This window comes from Cryptomeria japonica, chromosome 5, assembly GCF_030272615.1.
Source record: "Cryptomeria japonica chromosome 5, Sugi_1.0, whole genome shotgun sequence".
Lineage (NCBI taxonomy): Eukaryota > Viridiplantae > Streptophyta > Pinopsida > Cupressales > Cupressaceae > Cryptomeria > Cryptomeria japonica.
In genome coordinates this window covers 529,945,428-529,964,701 of record NC_081409.1, presented here as the reverse complement: position 1 = coordinate 529,964,701, position 19,274 = coordinate 529,945,428, and the positions used below count along the sequence as shown (strand labels likewise).

Below are 19,274 nucleotides of genomic sequence, written 5' to 3'. Positions count from 1 at the left end.
TTATGGTTTTCTTCCTAATTTAGAGGTTTTATTATCTTCCCTTATACACCCTTATCCCTTCATCTACCCTATTCTTTCTCTATATTTCACTTCCTATACGTTTATCCATATCTCTATATCTCCCTCTCTCACATTGTCACCCTTTTTCTATCTCTATTTACCACTCTCCCTCTCTCACCCTTGTTGGCATATGCACACTCCAATGAGACATGGTATGTGTTTGAAGGTTTTGTCATTAATGGCAACCTTGCAATCCTATAGCACCAACAAAGACATTATACAGGCATCAACAGATCACACTCTACACCGGCACAGACGCCGATAGGATTTTTGTTATGTAATATTTTGTTTATTATTGTAAGCCGACTTGGAAAATTGTAAAATGACTCTTATATATAAAAGAGATCATTGTAGACATTTTGGAATGTGAAGGTAGTGTGAGAAGAATGTGAAGTAGAAGTATTAAGGAAAATATTAGGCATACCTAATGTGTGAAATATAGGTCAAGGGTATATGTAAAGAATAGAGCAGGAACCGGTACTGAATCAAGCATTGAAGATGCTATTGTAAAGCAGTACAAGATATTGGATTTGTATAATCCTTATTGTAAGTTAGTGAGACTTCCCATTGAGCAGTGAGCTCTAGGCAGTTGGCCTTCTTGCATGTGCAGGCCCCTATTGTAAGTAATATTCTCTTATTGGCCAATGAGTGAATATTGTGGGTCACAAATCCCACCGAGGTTTTTCCCACACCGGGTTTCCTCATTAACATCTTGTGTTATGGTATACTTTTCATGTGGACGTACTTGATTCTATTTATTGCATTATTTCTTGCAAACCGGTACACTATTATATTATGTTCTGCATGTTTTTGATAACTCAATGATGAACCACAAGTACCAAACTTGTACTGAGAGGGGGGGGTGAATCAGTACAAACACAAATACAGTCCAAAACCGGTTTGACAGAAAATACCCCAAATGACTAACAAATAGGGATACCGGTAAAACAGAGTGCAACCGGTAACATCCAGTACAGCTCAATCAGTCATGAAATGGTCACTCAATAAGCTACCCTCTTAGCTCAATACTACAGTATCATTATATTCTCATGCATAAACAGGTAAACTTAACCATCAGATCTTCACAATAGTGAGTTCAATATGTTTTATAGACAGGCATAAAATATAGAACCTTCATATGCTTAACAAGTAAAACAAAGCATCACAAGACAAAAGCATTTCACATGACACACATATTTTTCATGTGGAAACCCAACTGGGAAAAACCATGGTGGGAATGAATATAGACAAGCTACTTTTTGAACTCTTTAGAAGTCCACTCTATTAGGAACCTTGTCCGGTTAAAGACATTACAATTGGTTTTGGTAGGAACTGATCCTGTTAGGGATCACCCGGTTAAGGGTCACCTTGTTAGAGGATTTCAAGAACTCAATAGCTGAAAGGATCTCCTAAGCTCTATATCTTCTCAAAACTCATTAGCCTTGAGTTACCTGGTTAAGGGATTTGAGTCAAGCCAGTTAAGACCACCCAATTTAAGGGATTTTGAATCAAGCTAGTTAAGGCTACCCTGTTAGGGGATTTTACAACTGTTGAAGTGGTTAGAGATCAATAGGTATTACAATGATCTATTAACAGTACTCAATGCTAATGTAGATCCATTTAGGCTCCTCTTTACCTTCTGCACATTCACTTTGCAGGTATCACTTCTCTCCTTTGGTCTGGCAAGAATTATGTATCACTTCCCTTAGATACACACTCACAACTTTTGCCAACAACCTCAGAAAGAAACACAACATCGACCTTCTAGGAAACATACAAGTTGGTAGCAAAAACCCTAAACCCTAAACCTGTTAGGTTAAGCAATTCAAATGGTTCGATCCTGACCATTGAATCATACTGCATTAAATGCAACAATCTTGAATTGATCTCAAGACATTCTCCATCATCCATTATCCACTGATTTCCTGGTGGTTGATAAACCATCACACATTATCACCGTTTGATAGACTTCACACATTCCGAGGTAGATAGGAATAGTCTTCTTCATGCGAGATCCTTCACATGCACAGAGCTTACGTGGCAACATGATCTGTCCTCCATCATACTGCTAACTCATCACACGAGGATCACCGATTGAATCACTTGAGGTGCTCCAACTGGAAACCCTGAAGTGGAAGCTACCTACCAACCAGTAGTCATACAATGCTTCCATGTGCCGGTTCCCATAACTACATGTCGGTTCATCTAGAACAAATATGTCGCTTCAGTTTGGCATATAAACCGGTTCATACATATTTCAGTTCCTTTCTCTTTTCACCTATCACATATGCCGATTCTCTTCATAACACATATTGACATCAATGACAACATACAATGTCATTATGTCTTCATTCCAGTTCACATAATGCCAACAATCTCCCCCTTTGGCATTGATGGCAATATACAAAGATATCTTCTCTGCTTCACATCTTCTCCCACTTGCTACAGATGTCTTTTCGCTTCACATCTTCTCCCCCTTTGACAACAATGCCAAAGTGGAGGTACAAGCATCTTTTTTCCATCTTGCTGCTCCCCCTAAGAAGTAGCATCCTTCAACACATCAATCAACCAAAAATTTGTCTTTCCAGTACAGGACTGATGTGGAACAATTACTTTTAGTTCACCTCCTGAAGGGGCAATACCCCTAATTCACCTCTCAAATGCACAAATGTTGTCTTTGGGAGAGGCTTGGTGAATATGTCTACCAACTACTCCTTAGTGGGCACATGCTCCAGTGCAATCTCTTTATTTTGAACCTTTTCCCTCAAGAAATGATACTTAAACTCAAAGTGCTTGGTTCTAGAATGTAAAACTGGATTCTTTGATATATTGATAGCACTTGTGTTATCATAGAATATACTTACCGATTCAGATACAGGGATCTTGAAGCCTTCAAGCACATGCTTCACCCAGATTGTTTGAGTGCAGTTCATGAAAGCTGCAACATACTCTGCTTCCGTTGTAGACTGAGAGATACAACTCTGCTTTTTACTCATCCATGAGACCAGTCTACCACCAAGAAAGAATGTACGACCAGTTGTGCTCTTTCGGTCATCCACATTACTTGCCCAATCAAAAATCTGTGAACACTTTCAGATTGAAATTATTGTTGTATGGGTACCACAATCCATAGTCAACTATTCCCTTCAGATACCTAAGAATCCGCTTGACTGCAATCAAGTGAGATTCTCTTGGACTCTTTTGGAACCTTGCAGTAATGCCAACTACATGTGCAATATCCGGTCTGCTATGCACTACATAATGCAACTTACCAATCATTGATTGGTATTCCTTCTCATCAACCAGTGCGGAATCATCCTCTTTTGTCAATTTGCAACCGGTCACCATCGGTGTACCAACTAGTTTGCTAGCTTCCATGCCAAAAGTCTTCAACACCTCTTTGACATATTTGGACTGAGGGATAAAGATTCCATCTTCCATCTGCTGAATCTACAGTCCAATGAAGAACTTAATCTCCCCTATGAGTGACATCTCAAACTCTTTCTTCATCTCATTAGCAAACTCATGACTCATCTTGTCATTTCCACCAAAGATGATGTCATCAACAAAAACTTCATAGATCAGGATCTGATCTCCTTCAGACTTCAAGTAGATATTGCTATCTTCACTTGTTCTTTCAAATCCAATCTTCACAAGATGGGAATGTAAGCGCTCATACCATGCCCTAGGTGCTTGCTTTAGACCATATAATGCTTTATGTAGCCTATATACCATGTCACTGTCTTCAGATAGGGAAAACCCATCTGGTTGCTCAATATACACCTCCTCTTCAAGTACACCATTTAGGAATGCATATTTTGCATCCATTTGATATACTTTGAACCTCTTAAAAGCTGCATATGCAAGAAGCATACAAACTCCTTCCAATCTGGCTACAGGAGCAAAGGTTTCTCCATAGTCTTCTCCTTCTTCTTGAGCACATCCTTTGCACACCAATCTGGCTTTATTCCTAATCACTGTGCCATCCTCATTCAACTTGTTTCTGAACATCCATTTGGTGCCAATGACATTTTTATGCTCAGGTCTAGGTACCAAGGACCATGTACCATTTTTCTCTATCTGGTCAAGTTCTTCTTCCATTGCCTTGATCCAGTCTTCATCTTTATGAGCCTCTTTGAATGACTTGTGCTCAAATTCAAAGATCATACATGAGTTTTCTCTGATCTTTCTTCTTGTGAGGATTCCTGCATCCTTATCACCTATGATCTTCTTAGGATCATGATTCAACTTGACATACCGATGAATGGTCTTAACTGGTTCTTCTTTCTTTTCCTCTTCATCCTCATCTTCATCAGTATCAACATTCACCGGTTCAGGAACACTGTTACTGGTACTCGGTTGGTTAACAACTGGTTCCCAGAAGGTTGCAACCGGTTCATTTACAGCTTGCTCACTGCTGGTTTCCTCAGTCTTCTCAGAGGATTCATCAACTCTTACATTGATGCTTTCCATAATTCTCTGAGTTCTATTTTTGTAGCACTTGAAAGCTTTACTCTTGGTGGAATATCCTAGTAATATTCCCTCATCACATTTAGCTTCAAATTTTCCTTGATGTTCACTCCTCTTGATGTAACATTTTCTACCAAATACCTTAAAGTAGTTAACCATAGGTGTCTTACCGATCCAATACTCATAAGGAGTTTTGTCCTTACCCTTTTTGATGAGTACCCCGTTCATAGTGTAGACTACAGTGCTCACTGCTTCTCTCCAAAAGGTGTGAGCTACCTTAACTTGGATCAACATGGTTCTAGTTGCTTCAACCACAGTCTGGTTATTCCTCTCTGCTAGGCCATTCTGCTATGGAGTCCAAGGGGCAGACAGCTATCTCTTGATGCCAAATTCTTCACAATACTTGTTGAATTCACTAGAAGTGAATTCCCCTCCTTGATCAGTTCTGAGACATTTGATCCTTTTGTCACTTTCCTTCTCCACTAATGCTCTCAAAGCTTTGAATTTCACAAAGGCTTCAGACTTGTCTTTCAAGAATGTGACCCACATCACTCTTGAGCAGTCATCAATGAGAATCATGAAGTACCTATCACCCTTCACACTTCTAGTTTTCATAGGACCACATAAATTAGTATGCACAAGATCAAGCAAGTTGTCAGCAGTGAAAGATTTACCTTTAAATGTTGAGGAAGACATTTTCCCTAATTGACACTCTCTGCATAAGGTATTGTCTAGTTTTCTCAACATCGGCAACCCTCTAACTGCCTCGATCTTACTAGTGTTTACAATGTTATCAAAGTTTACATGGCAGAGTCTCATATGCCATATCCAGCTATCATCAAGCTTAGCCATAAGACATGTACTTATATTTGCATTCAGATGAAATAAGTTACCTTTAGTCTGCATGTCGGTGGCCACCAATTTACCATCTTTTCCCTTGATTCTGCAAGTTCCATTCTTGAATTTCAGAGTGAGGCCAATGTCATTTAGCTGGGCAACACTTAGAAGGTTGTGTCTAAGACCATCAACCCAATACACATTTTCAACACTACTCTTTCCATTCAAAGAGATGGACCCTCTGCCTTTGACCATGCATGGTGCATCATTGCCAAAGTGAACCACACCACCATCATACTCCCATAAGGATAGAAACTTGCTCTAGTCACCAGTCATATGGCGAGAATAGCCACTATCAATGATCCACTCATTGGAATTATCAAACTGGGAGACAAGAGCCTTCTTGTCTGCCACATCTTCCTTTACAGCAACAAACACAATGTCTTCATTCTCTTCATCTTCTGATTCCTCATCTGTGACACCTTCATCAACTGCTACAAAATAGTTTTTCCAGTTTCCTCCTTTGAATTTCTTGAACCTTTCCGGTTTATCCTTGTTGTCACTATTGGGACAGTTCATAGCAATATGTCCTATCTGGTTATAGGAGAAACATTTCAAAGGGAGCTTACCTTTGTATTTACCAGTCCCTTTTGGAAATCTCCTAGCAAGAAGAGCTTCAAATTCCATCAGAAACTCTTCATCCTTCATTTCTCTGTTCTGATTAGGTTCCCCACTAGTGCTAGCCTCTTTTCCTTTTCTAGATGGTATAGCAGAGGCTTTAAAAGTTGATTCTATCTTTTGAACACTGCCATCAAAACTATTCAGTTCATAGGCTATCAACTTGGCTATGATGGAGTCCAAGGACACCTTAGACTTGTCTATTGATCTTAGCTCCTGAATAGCAGTGACCCTTATTGCATAGACCGGCAACAGGGATCTCAAGACTTTACTTACCACAATGGAATCTTCTATTTTGCCACCTGCACTCTTTATTTCTCCAACAACTAATTTGATTATTATTCCATACTGCTGAATGGTCTCTCCTTCAACCATCTACATGTCTTCAAACTTCCCTCTCAGGCTTTCTTCCTTAGCCTGTTTTACATGCTCATCACCACCATAAATATTTTCAAGAGCATCCCATACCTCTTTGGGATTTGCCTTGTCCTGAAAATTAATAAACTCAATGTCAGATAGACTACTGATGAGGGCTTCCATGACTTGCCCATTTTCTTGTATCTCTCTCTTTTGGTCATCAGTGAGAGTACCAGTAGGAACAACATATACATTTTCAACATAACTCTAGTGTTGAACAACCATGCTTTTGATGAATATCTTCATCCTGTCTTTCCATATACCAAAATTTTCCCTGTTAAACTTTCGACCTTCCCTCTTCATCATTTGACTAGGATCTTTTCCTCAACCGGTTAAGCTTACAACACAAAGGACCTGGAGTGCTCTGATACCAATTGATAACTCAATGATGAACAACGAGTACCAAACCGGTACTGAGAGGGGGGGGTGAATCAGTACAAACACAAATATAGTCCAAAACCGGTTTGATAGCAAATACCCCAAATGACTAACAAATAGGGATACCGGTAAAACAAAGTGCAACCGGTAACATCCAGTACAGCTCAATCAGTCATGAAACAGTCACTCAATAAGCTACCCTCTTGGCTCAATACTACAGTATCATTATATTCTCATGCATAAATAGGTAAACTCAACCATCAGATCTTCACAACAGTGAGTTCAATATGTTTTATAGACAGGCATAAAACATAGAACCTTCATATGCTTAACAGGTAAAACAAAGCATCACAAGACAAAAGCATTTCACATGACACACATATTTTTCACGTGGAAACCCAACTAGGAAAAACCATGGTGGGGATGAATACCCACAAGCTGCTTTTTGAACTCTTTAGAAGTCTGCTCTATTAGGAGTCTTGTCCAGTTAAAGACATTACAATTGGTTCTAGTAGGAACCGATCCTGCTAGGGATCACTTGGTTAAGGGATACCCGGTTAAGGGTTAAACCCGGTAGGGTCACCTTTTTAGAGGATTTCAAGAACTCAATAGCTGAAAGAATCTCCTAAGATCTATAGCTTCTCAGAACTCATTAGCCTCGAGTTACTCGGTTAAGGGATTTGAATCAAGCTGGTTAAGACCACTCGATTTAAGGGATTTTGAATCAAGCCAGTTAAGGCTACCCTGTTAGGGGATTTTAAAACTGTTGAAGTGCTTAGAGATCAACAGGTATTACAATTATCTGTTAACAGTCCTCAATGCTAATGCAGATCTGTTTAGGCTCCTCTTTACCTTCTGCACATTCACTTTGCAGGTATCACTTCTCTCGTTTGGTCTGGCAAGAATTATGTATCACTTCCCTTAGATACACACTCACAACTTTTTCCATCAACCTTAGAAAGAAACACAACATCGACCTTATAGGAAACATATAGGTTGGTAGCAAAAACCCTAAACCCTAAACCTGTTAGGTTAAGCAATTCAAACGGTTCGATCATGACCGTTGAATCATACTGCATTAAATGCAACAATCTTGAATCGATCTCAAGACATTCTCCATCATCCATTATCCACTGATTTCATGGTGGCTGATAACCCATCACATGTTATCACCATTTGACAAACTTTGCACATTCCCAAGGTAGATAGGAATAGTCTTCTTCATGCAAGATCCTTCATGCTGTCATGCCCAACTTTTGGGCACGAACGGAAAAAAAAAAAATTTAAAATACTTAACTAATTAACGACTTACTTAATTAAAATGATGCAACTTAGTTTGGTCTTACTACACTTGTGTCGATCAGGTAATTAAATTTGATTTGGTAATGAAGATAACTGAGTTATCTATGAGCTAAAATTTCTCCCAAAAAAGGAAATTCACTGAGCTTCATTAATAAATAATTACAATCTCAAATATGGCGATAAATCTCAAATATAAACGTTTTTAAAATTTATCTTATTTTTCTTAATCCACTAGGATTCCTAGTTTAATTATCCTCGTTATTAATACACCTTATTAAAATAAATTCCCCTGGAATTTAAAATACTTTATAACCTTAGGCTAAATTGGCCCTCTTGGCCCTACCAGGAAATTTATTGTTTACACCCCTTAATTTTAAATTCTAATCTACCTAATTATTAAAATCCCTCTTATAAAATTTCTTCTACATTCATTAATAATTTAAAAGGAAAAATAACATTACTTAATTCTAAAATCAAATATATGAATCCAATAAAGTAGTTAAACCCCTCAAGAAATTAAACCCTCTTCTACATTTGTCAAATATTGTAAGACTTAGTTTAACAACTAACTAATTTAAATCCTATTAAATATCACTTTAAGTCTACTTATATATATATATGTATATATATATATATATAAATATATATATACACACACACATATATATATATATATATATATATATATATGTTTTATATAATCATTTATATACTTAGTTATAAACCTCTTATATGAGAGTTTTTTTTTTTTTTCTTATTTATAATCCCAAACCTCACATGTTTATTTAAATTGTGAGAGTGTTGCCCTAACCCGAAAATTAGGGTTAGGGCGAACACGTTAATGGCCAAACTTCATTTTTTTCGTGTGTGTGGGTTGTGAGAGTGAAACGCCATTTTTTTTTTGCGTGCTTGTGTGTGCAGGGGAGACGGCGGTCGCGGGAGGGAAGGCGGGTGTGAGGGAGCTGAGCGGAGTTACCAACCACCCGGGCACCATTTTTTTTGTGTTGCATTGCGTAGAAGCCTTGGCAGTCTGAGCGGAGGGGGAGAGGGAGCCGGCAGCGCGGCACCGCCGGCTGCGGACGGCGCCGCCCGCAGTCTGCGGCTCCCTGCAGGCTGCGGCGTCGCTGCCCGTAGTCTGCGGGTGCCACAGGCTGCGGCGGCCACCGCCGGGTGCTGCGGCCCCGCGCTAGCCCAGCAGAATTTTGTTAAGCATTTTTTTGTGTAACGTTTTTCCTTTGCTATGAGATTAAAACGAGGCTTAAACCCTCGAACGTTTAGGATTTGGTTTAAATGATTTTCTCGGGATTGTTTAATGCGAAAATTCCTTTGTTATATATATATATATATATATATATATATATATATATATATATATATATATATATATATATATATATATATATATATATATATATATATATATATATATATATATATATATATATATATATATATATATATGGGTATGGCAGATACAAAAGGAACACAGTTAAACTTGGGAATAAACAGGTTTTATTTTCAGTAAATAAAAGGATATATATTTATATATTTATATATATATATATATATTATTTATTTATATATATATATATATATATATATATATATATATATATATATATTTATGTATTTTTGTGTTTGGTTGACATAGATAGGGGATTAATCAGATTTCCTTTTCTGTGCATTAGTATTATCAGAACTGTGAATATTATTATTTTTTTTTGTATAAATCAGATTTTCCAAACAACATTAAAGGAGCTAAAAATATTTATGTACATCTCTTTTGCTACCATTTACCCCCTTTTTTTTTTTCTATATAAAAACCACATAGACTAATTTAATTAAATTTCTTTTCTGCAATAAACAGAAAAATAAAAGACTATTTTTAAATAAATTTACAGCAGCATGTTCAACTAAAAGAAATATGGATTTTCAACTAATATAAATTTCAGATTTCACAAAAGTGCATCTATATATATTATATTTTTTTTAAATGAAAAAACTTGAAGATTTAAATGCAACTAACACATTTCTTAGGGAAAATATTATGTATTTCATTAACAGATATAAATACAAATGAGCATGGTTACAAAGGGGTTTTGAAATTTAAAACAACTGCATTATCCTTTTCATGATAATAGAAATACATTGTTTCATTCTTTTTTTTTGAAAATAAACACACAATGACTTTCTCTTTCTTTTACAAGCTAATATTGAATACAAAAAAATTATTCTTTCCTTGTAGATAAACACAATCTAGCTCCCTTTTTCTTCCCTTTACAAACCCCAATAGTGAATACATTGTCCTAATAACTCTTTCTGCAACATAGAACAGCCACATAGCTCTTTAATCCATCTTTTCCCATTCCCATGCAACCTGCAATAAAACACATTTTTGACCATGGGAAGCTCACCTCCCAGCCTAGGCTTACTAGAAGCCACCCCCGAGCTTGGAGAACCAAGCACTAGACGGGTTACAAACAAGCAACTCCACAACAAACATAGGAAGACACTTACATTCAAATTTCCCTTCCCAAGCTACACATTCACCACTTTCATGGTGACTCTTCCATGGGTGGAAGTGGACCAAGTACCAATGGGGAGAATGCATGCCAAAACAATACAAGCCACCTCATGGCAATACAAATGCTACAAATACTTCCACAATCCTTATGCCCCCCAAAAGGGCTCAAGGCCATATTTACTCCCCTTATGACCCCCAAATGCATACACAAGGCTATGCATCAAGGGTCACCAAGGACACCCTTGAGAACACTCTCCATAAGGAGAGCCTCTCACCCATGGCTGTCATACTCCTTCCACCCCAAGATCTTCCTACCCTCCCAAGAGTAGGAGATCTTGGACACTCCCAAAACAACAAGAACACAAAACAAAATACATAGAAAAGAAAACTACACTTTCTTAACTTCAACAAAAAAGCTTCATAAAACATTCTCATTACAAGCAACTCTTTTCTTTTACAAACAACATAAACTAACACATACAACATAACAAGAGGAGATAAGAAGAAACCAACCTTATCCTGCCAATAGGTATGCTAAAATTAGTTGGGGATGAGCTGCCCAATTCCACACTAACTTTCTCCAAATTCCACCCAAAAGTGCTATTCTCCTACTAACTTTTTCAAAACAAGCATAATCTCCAAGAATGGAGAGGGGGTGATTACTCACTAAGTCTCCAAATTCTTGACTAAGAAGGCCTCTCACACACTTCCCAACCCCTTGGGTGAGGTGTGAGTTCCCATTGGTTGCCCTTCCCAAACTCTTACACATCACCAAAATTGGAAAGGGAAAAGGTGGAAGAAGATGGGGAAGAGAGTTTGACATCTAAAAGGAAGGTTCTCTATCCTAGGAAGAACTTTCTAAGTTGAATTTTCGTGCATCTTGGAAATATCACTTTTTGAAGTGACTACATAGTCACATGGGAGAAGCCACATGTTGCAAAATACCCCTAACCCATAGGTATACCCTTTGGACCTTTGGAAAGGCCTAAAAACTTACCCTAGGAGTCCATTAAACCCTTTCGAAACCCAACTGAAGTTTACCTACGGGTCAAACTTGAGTTGACCACTCCCAAGACTCCCTACCCAAGGCAAAATTTGGGACCACACTCATGTTTTTGAATGGCTCTGGTAGAAACAAAACTCCCTCCAAGAGACAAGTCAAAATCAATGACACTAATCAGCACACGTGTCAAGTGACACAATAAAAATACAATAAAAAAAATCACACATAGGATTTGTCTCTTGTAGGATTACACATATACACATAAATTAATTTAAACACTCAAGCATTATACACTTCACAAATAAAATACATTACAAAGGGGTGTTGTCTCTCCAAATAGACAACTCCCGGCTTAACAAACGCACATAGGTCTAGGCTTGGTTCTCCATTAAATTCCATGGTCACATGGATAATTTTCCTGCGCATCTCAATTAACACATTAGTAATTCCAAATAATCACATTTATACATAATCAAATACATGGATTCCATTGCACATCAAACACTCATACATTTGGCAATCATAATTCAATATCTCATTTGTTCAAATTCAATTTCACATAAGCAATTAACATAGTTTTCCAAAATTGAACCACTCATAGATAAGCATCATTTTTCTATCATCAAAATAAAATCCTGCAAATTTCCAATAATGACATTCACCATCATAATGTAATTCTATTCTAGTAACATATCTAAAGTTTCATAATCATCATGCATGAAATAAAGCATCAACATATGTCAGTGTGATCCAAATCATGGAATCATATAAGTTCTAAGTCCATAATGCATAAAATAAAGCAACCATAATAGTCTCAATATGCAAATAACTGAAAATGTCAAACTGAATTGGGGTAGGGCCTCACACCCTCCCCCTCTAGGCATGAACTTTCTCCTGGAGTTCATCAAAAAGGTGGGGGTACTGTGATCTCATAAGTGTTGCATCCTCCCATGAGGCTATGACCTCATCATAGAAATCCCACTGGACCCTAACCTGGTCCAGCTCTCGCCCTCGAAGGCTCAGCGTCCGGCGTGCCAAAATGCGAATGGGCTCCAAAGCTAGCTGCCCGTCCGACTCCACCTGCAAGGCATCCCAATCTAGAATATGAGACTCATCATAGATATACTTCCTCAAAACTAAAACATGAAACACATCGTGGATGCGTGACAGGCTAGGTGGCAATGCTAGATGGTAGGCAACTGGCCCTATCCTCTCAAGGATCTCAAATGGTCCTACAAATCGAGGTGCGAGCTTAGAACCCTTTCCATAACGGATTGGACTCTTATGCGGTCGCACTCTCAAGAAGACTCTGTCCCCAACTGAGTAGCTACGATCAACCCTCTTTGCATCTGCATATTTCTTCTGTCTATCCTGTGCCTCTCTAAGACGCTGCCTAATCAAATCCACCTGCTGCTCCATATCCCGAACTATCTCTGGACCAATAGCAACTCTGTCCTCTATGCGGTCCCAACTCAATGGTGTCCTACAAGGCCTGCCATATAATGCCTGATAGGGCGGCATCCCCAAGGACGTGTGATGCCCATTGTTATAGTCAAACTCCACCAAGGGAAGATACTCTTCCCATCTGGTCTAGTGATCCATGACATACATGCGAAGCATATCCTCTAACACCTGATTAACTCTCTCTGTCTGGCCATCCGTTTCCGGATGATAGGCTGTACTGAAATTGAGCTTGGTACCCATAGCTACCTGTAATGCCTTCCAAAAAGAAGAAGTGAAGAGGGAATCCCTGTCAGAAATGATCTTACGTGGAACACCATGAATTCTGACAATGTCTCGCAAAAACACCTATGCTACTGCTAGTGCTGTGAAGGTGGTACGAACTGGTGAAAAGTGAGCCACTTTGGTCAACTTGTCAACCGTCACCAAGATGGCATCATGGCGGCGAGATGACATAGGGAGACCAATGATGAAATCCATAGATATAGTGTCCCACTTCCACTCTGGTATAGCATGAGATTGGAGCAACCCACCTAGATGGTGGTGCTCCACCTTGACTCTCTGACACTCAAGGCATCGGGCTACCAACTCGGCAATAAGCTGTCGCATACCTAGCCAATGATATAGTTCTCTCAAGTCTGCATGCAACTTCTTGACCCCGGGATGCACTGCATAAGGAGCTCTATGTGCCTCTGTGATAATGAACTCCCACAATCCCCCGGAAGAAGGTACATAGATGCGCCCTCTATGGCGTAACAAACCATCGGGCTCTAAGGAATAATCCACATATTTCCCTTCTAAAGTTTCCTGAGACCGAATAGCCTGGCAAACCTCTAAATACCATCTGTCCTCTGGCAATCGCTGCATGATCCGATCTCTCAAATCCGTGCTCACAGACATGGTGTATACCTCGTGATGTCTCCTACTCAAAGCATCTGCAACTACATTTTCTTTCCCTTTGATGTAGTGTACGTCAAAATCATACTCACACAAGAATTCCATCCATCTCCTCTGTCATGCATTAAGATTCGGCTGAGTAAATATGTACTGAAGGCTCCAATGGTCTGAGTGCAACTCAAAGTGATGACCCAAAAGGAAATGTCTCCATCTCACAAGTGCATGCACTACGGCTGCAAGCTCAAGGTCATGAGTAGGGTAATTAAGCTCGTGAGTCTTGAGTTTCCTAGACTCAAAAGCTATAGCTCTGCCATTCTACATAAGTACTGCTCCTAAACCCTCTAGGGAAGTATCTGTGCAAACCATGAAATCAGCTGATGGATCTGGTACTACAAGGATAGGTGCGGTAGTAAGTGCCTTTTTAAGTTCCTGAAAGGCCCTCTCGCACTTCTCCGTCCACTCAAACTTCTTCCCTTTGCGCTGAAGAGAAGTGATAGGATGAGCAACTCTAGAGAATCCCTCAACAAAACGTCGGTAATAACCTACTAAGCCCATGAAGCTCCTGACCTCTGTCACACTGGTAGGTGCTGGCCAATCCATAATGGCTCTGATCTTTGATGGGTCTACTGAGATCCCATCACCGGATATAACATGACCAAGGTACTTGATCTCAGTTCTAAAGAAAGCACACTTTGACAAACTGCCATACAACTGATTTTCCCTCAAACACTGCAAAACCTGTCTCAAGTGTTCCTCATGTTCCTCCTCATTCCGTGAATATATCAAAATGTCATCGAGAAACACAATTACAAAGCGATCGAGAAATGTACGGAATACTCCATTCATGAGACTCATAAAAACTGCTGGGGCATTCGTAAGACCGAATGGGACCACGGTGAACTCATAGTGGCCATATCTAGTGCGAAATGCGGTCTTGTGGATATCACTTTCCACTATCCTCAACTGATGGTACCCTGATTTTAGATCAATCTTGGAAAATACCTTGGCACCTTGAAGTTGGTCAAACAAATCGTCGATCCTGGGCAATGGATATCGGTTCTTGATGGTTACTTTGTTCAACTGACGGTAGTCCATACATAATCGGAGAGACCCATCCTTCTTCTTCACGAAGATGACTGGTGCACCCCAAGGGGATACACTAGGGCGAATGTGGCCCTTCTCTAGGAGTTCCTCAAGCTGAATCTTGAGCTCATTAAGCTCATTTGTGGTCATTCTATATGGTGCTCTTGAAATTGGTTCGGCTCCTGGAACAAGGTCTATATGAAAATAAATCTCTCTACGGGGTGGCATACCAGGTAACTCTGAAGGAAATACATTTGAAAATTCCCTAAGGATAGGATGGTCATCAATAGATGGTTCCTTTTCCTCTTCTTCTTCTCTATCACTAATGGTGATGGCAAACAACTGACATCCCTTCTGCATGCTCTGCTTAAGCTGCATGGCGGAGATCATACGAAGAGACACGGGTCTCTGAATTCCAGTGATCACTATAGGAGAGCCATGATCATCCTCACACTCGATCCTTTTCAGGCGACAATCCATCTTGGCTCTGTGGGCCTAAAGCCAATCCATTCCAAGTACGACGCCATATGATCCAAGTGGTGTAACTCTAAGATTTACTAAGGTGGTGGTATTACCAATCTGAAGCTGGCATCCCTTAACCTCTGATTCCACCGACACTCTAGCCCCTGAAGCTAATTCCACTTCCCAACTGACCTCTTTCCTAATTGCCACTAGCCCGCAACGCTCCACAACCAATGGAGATATAAAAGAATCAGTAGCTCTTGAATCAAATAATATAGATACACTGCTACCTCTGATCATACCTGCTACCTCAATAACCATGGCCTGATGCTCTGCCTGGCGGTTGTCAACCGCTGCGAAGACCCTATGGGACTTGCCCATGTCCCCAACTGTCGGCTTTGATGCTGCCATCCTCTGATTCCCTGCCATCTGACCCTGAGGACACTCTCTCGCCATGTGTCCCATGGCTCCACATGTGAAGCAAGGGCCTCGTGCCTGAAATTGTACTCCCTGTGGTCTGGAGAAAGACTGTCCCCCTGTCCTACTAGAACCACTGTACCCACCTCTAGAGGACTGCTGAGTCCTAGCCGGAGGTGTGTAAGGGGCCTGAGATCTCTGATCTCGCCTCTGACCCTGTGACTGCCACTACTTGGGCTTTGTGCCCTGCTGATTCTGCGGAGGCCTTTGCCTCTGGTTTTGCTGTGACTGCTGCGGAGGAGGGGGTTTGGAGAACCCCGATGAGTGCCTGTTGTTACCTTTCCAATGGGGTTTCTGAAACCCATAAGTCTATGGCGAAGGGTTACGGTTCTGGAACCGATCCTTCGAGTCATGTGGTTTGGCCTGAATCTCCTCGGCTATCAAAGCCTTCTCCACGGCAACCCGGAGGCTCCCTGGAGCGGCCATTCTCACTGGTCCTGCTATGCCGGAATTCAATCCTCTGATAAATCGGTTGACGAGAAGCTTTTCATCTTTCAGGTAGTCTATATAAGGTAATAGTTCAAAGAACTTGTTCTCATACTGTGTCACTGTAAGACCCTTCTGCTGGAGGTCATGAAACTCATCCACCCTACGCTGTCTGAAATGCTCTGATAAATACCTCTCCCTGAATCTCTCTATGAAAATCTCCCAAGTGAGGGTCTCTATCTCTAAGCCACACTTATATTCTTCATGTCTCCACCATGTGGAGGCTGTTCCTCGCAATAGGTGAACCGTTGCACGTGCTTTTAGATTGCTCTCATAAGAGCGCAATGCAAAGCACCTATCTAGGCTTAAAAGCCATGCCTCTGCCTCTACCCCGTCGGTAGATCCCCCAAATGATGGTGGCTGAAGACGCATAACCTCTCTGATTAGATCCCCTGGATCTCAACGTGCCCTCTCAATATACACTGGTGCTACGGCTGGAGGTGGTGCTGGTAAGTGAATAGGTTCGGGCTCATGCACAGCCTGACTCTCTACGGGATTAGGAGGTGGACTCCTACTCCATTTCCGTTCTATTGTTCTATGACTTCCTGAGTTCTGGTTTTCAACATTATGATCTACTGCTGGAAGCCTATCCTGCACTAATCCAATCAGGTTCTGAAGAGCTACCAAGATGTCTCGGTTTGGGTCAACTGATTGCTCAGGAGGAGCTGCTGGGTCCACTTCCTGAACCGATTCCTCCCTAATGACCTCTTCCCGTGCCATGCGTGCATGCCTAGGGCCTCTACCACGTTTGCGAGCTTGCCGCGTAGTTGGAGGCATCCTTTTTAAGAAAATAAAATAAAATGAAATAAATAACCATTTTTAGGAGAAAGTATTTTAGCTAATTTTAAAAATAAAATTAAATACAATTTAATTAATTAAATAATCATAGCGAAACGTAATGGAGTAAGGTTCCTAGTGTTGGCAACCTTGCTCTGATACCAAAATGTCATGCCCAACTTTTGGGCACGAACGGAAATTTTTTTTTTTTAAAATACTTAACTAATTAACGACTTACTTAATTAAAATGATGCAACTTAGTTTGGTCTTACTACATTTGTGTTGATCAGGTAATTAAATTTGATTTGGTAATGAAGATAACTGAGTTATCTATGAGCTAAAATTTCTCCCAAAAAAGGAAATTCACTGAGCTTCATTAATAAATAATTACAATCTCAAATATGGCGATAAATCTCAAATATAAACGTTTTTAAAATTTATCTTATTTTTCTTAATCCACTAGGATTCCTAGTTTAATTATCCTCGTTATTAATACACCTTATTAAAATAAATTCCCCTGGAATTTAAAATACTTTATAACCTTAGGCTAAATTGGCCCTCTTGGCCCTACCAGGAAATTTAGTGTTTACACCCCTTAATTTTAAATTCTAATCTACCTAATTATTAAAATCCCTCTTATAAAATTTCTTCTACATTCATTAATAATTTAAAAGGAAAAATAACATTACTTAATTCTAAAATCAAATATATGAATCCAATAAAGTAGTTAAACCCCTCAAGAAATTAAACCCTCTTCTACATTTGTCAAATATTGTAAGACTTAGTTTAACAACTAACTAATTTAAATCCTATTAAATATCACTTTAAGTCTACTTATATATATATATGTATATATATATATATAAATATATATATACACATATATATATATATATATGTTTTATATAATCATTTATATACTTAGTTATAAACCTCTTATATAAGAGTTTTTTTTTTTTTTCTTATTTATAATCCCAAACCTCACATGTTTATTTAAATTGTGAGAGTGTTGCCCTAACCCGAAAATTAGGGTTAGGGCGAACACGTTAATGGCCAAACTTCATTTTTTTCGTGTGTGTGGGTTGTGAGAGTGAAACCCCATTTTTTTTTTGCGTGCTTGTGTGTGCAGGGGAGACGGCGGCCGCGGGAGGGAAGGCGGGTGTGAGGGAGCCGAGCGGAGTTACCAACCACCCGGGTGCCGTTTTTTTTGTGTTGCATTGCGTAGAAGCCTCGGCAGTCTGAGCGGAGGGGGAGAGGGAGCCGGCAGCGCGGCACCGCCGGCTGCGAACGGCACCGCCCGCAGTCTGCGGCTCCCCACAGGCTGCGGCGTCGCCGCCCGCAGTCTGCGGGTGCCGCAGGCTGCGGCCGCCACCGCCGGGTGCTGCGGCCCCGCGCTAGCCCAGCAGAATTTTGTTAAGCATTTTTTTGTGTAACGTTTTTCCTTTGCTATGAGATTAAAACGAGGCTTAAACCCTCAAACGTTTAGGATTTGGTTTAAATGATTTTCTCGGGATTGTTTAATGCGAAAATTCCTTTGTTATATATATATATATATATATGGGTATGGCAGATACAAAAGGAACACAGTTAAACTTGGGAATAAACAGGTTTTATTTTCAGTAAATAAAAGGATATATATTTATATATTTATATATATATATATATATTATTTATTTATATATATATATATATATATATTTATGTATTTTTGTGTTTGGTTGACTTAGATAGGGGATTAATCAGATTTCCTTTTCTGTGCATTAGTATTATCAGAACTGTGAATATTATTATTTTTTTTTGTATAAATCAGATTTTCCAAACAACATTAAAGGAGCTAAAAATATTTATGTACATCTCTTTTGCTACCATTTACCCCCTTTTTTTTTTCTATATAAAAACCACATAGACTAATTTAATTATATTTCTTTTCTGCAATAAACAAAAAAATAAAAGACTATTTTT

General features: G+C 39.4%; 1 protein-coding gene across 1 annotated transcript in view; it reads left to right on the top strand.

Moving 5' to 3' along the window:
* Positions 1-18,745, top strand: part of LOC131875960 (uncharacterized) — a 37,997-nt gene extending 19,252 nt beyond the window's left edge. Inside the window, exons 2-3 of the mRNA XM_059220703.1 lie at positions 9,064-9,312; positions 18,442-18,745. Of these exons, the coding sequence (XP_059076686.1) occupies positions 9,064-9,312; positions 18,442-18,745 (553 nt within the window). The remainder of the gene's footprint in view (positions 1-9,063; positions 9,313-18,441) is intronic.
* Positions 18,746-19,274: the final 529 nt, after the last annotated feature.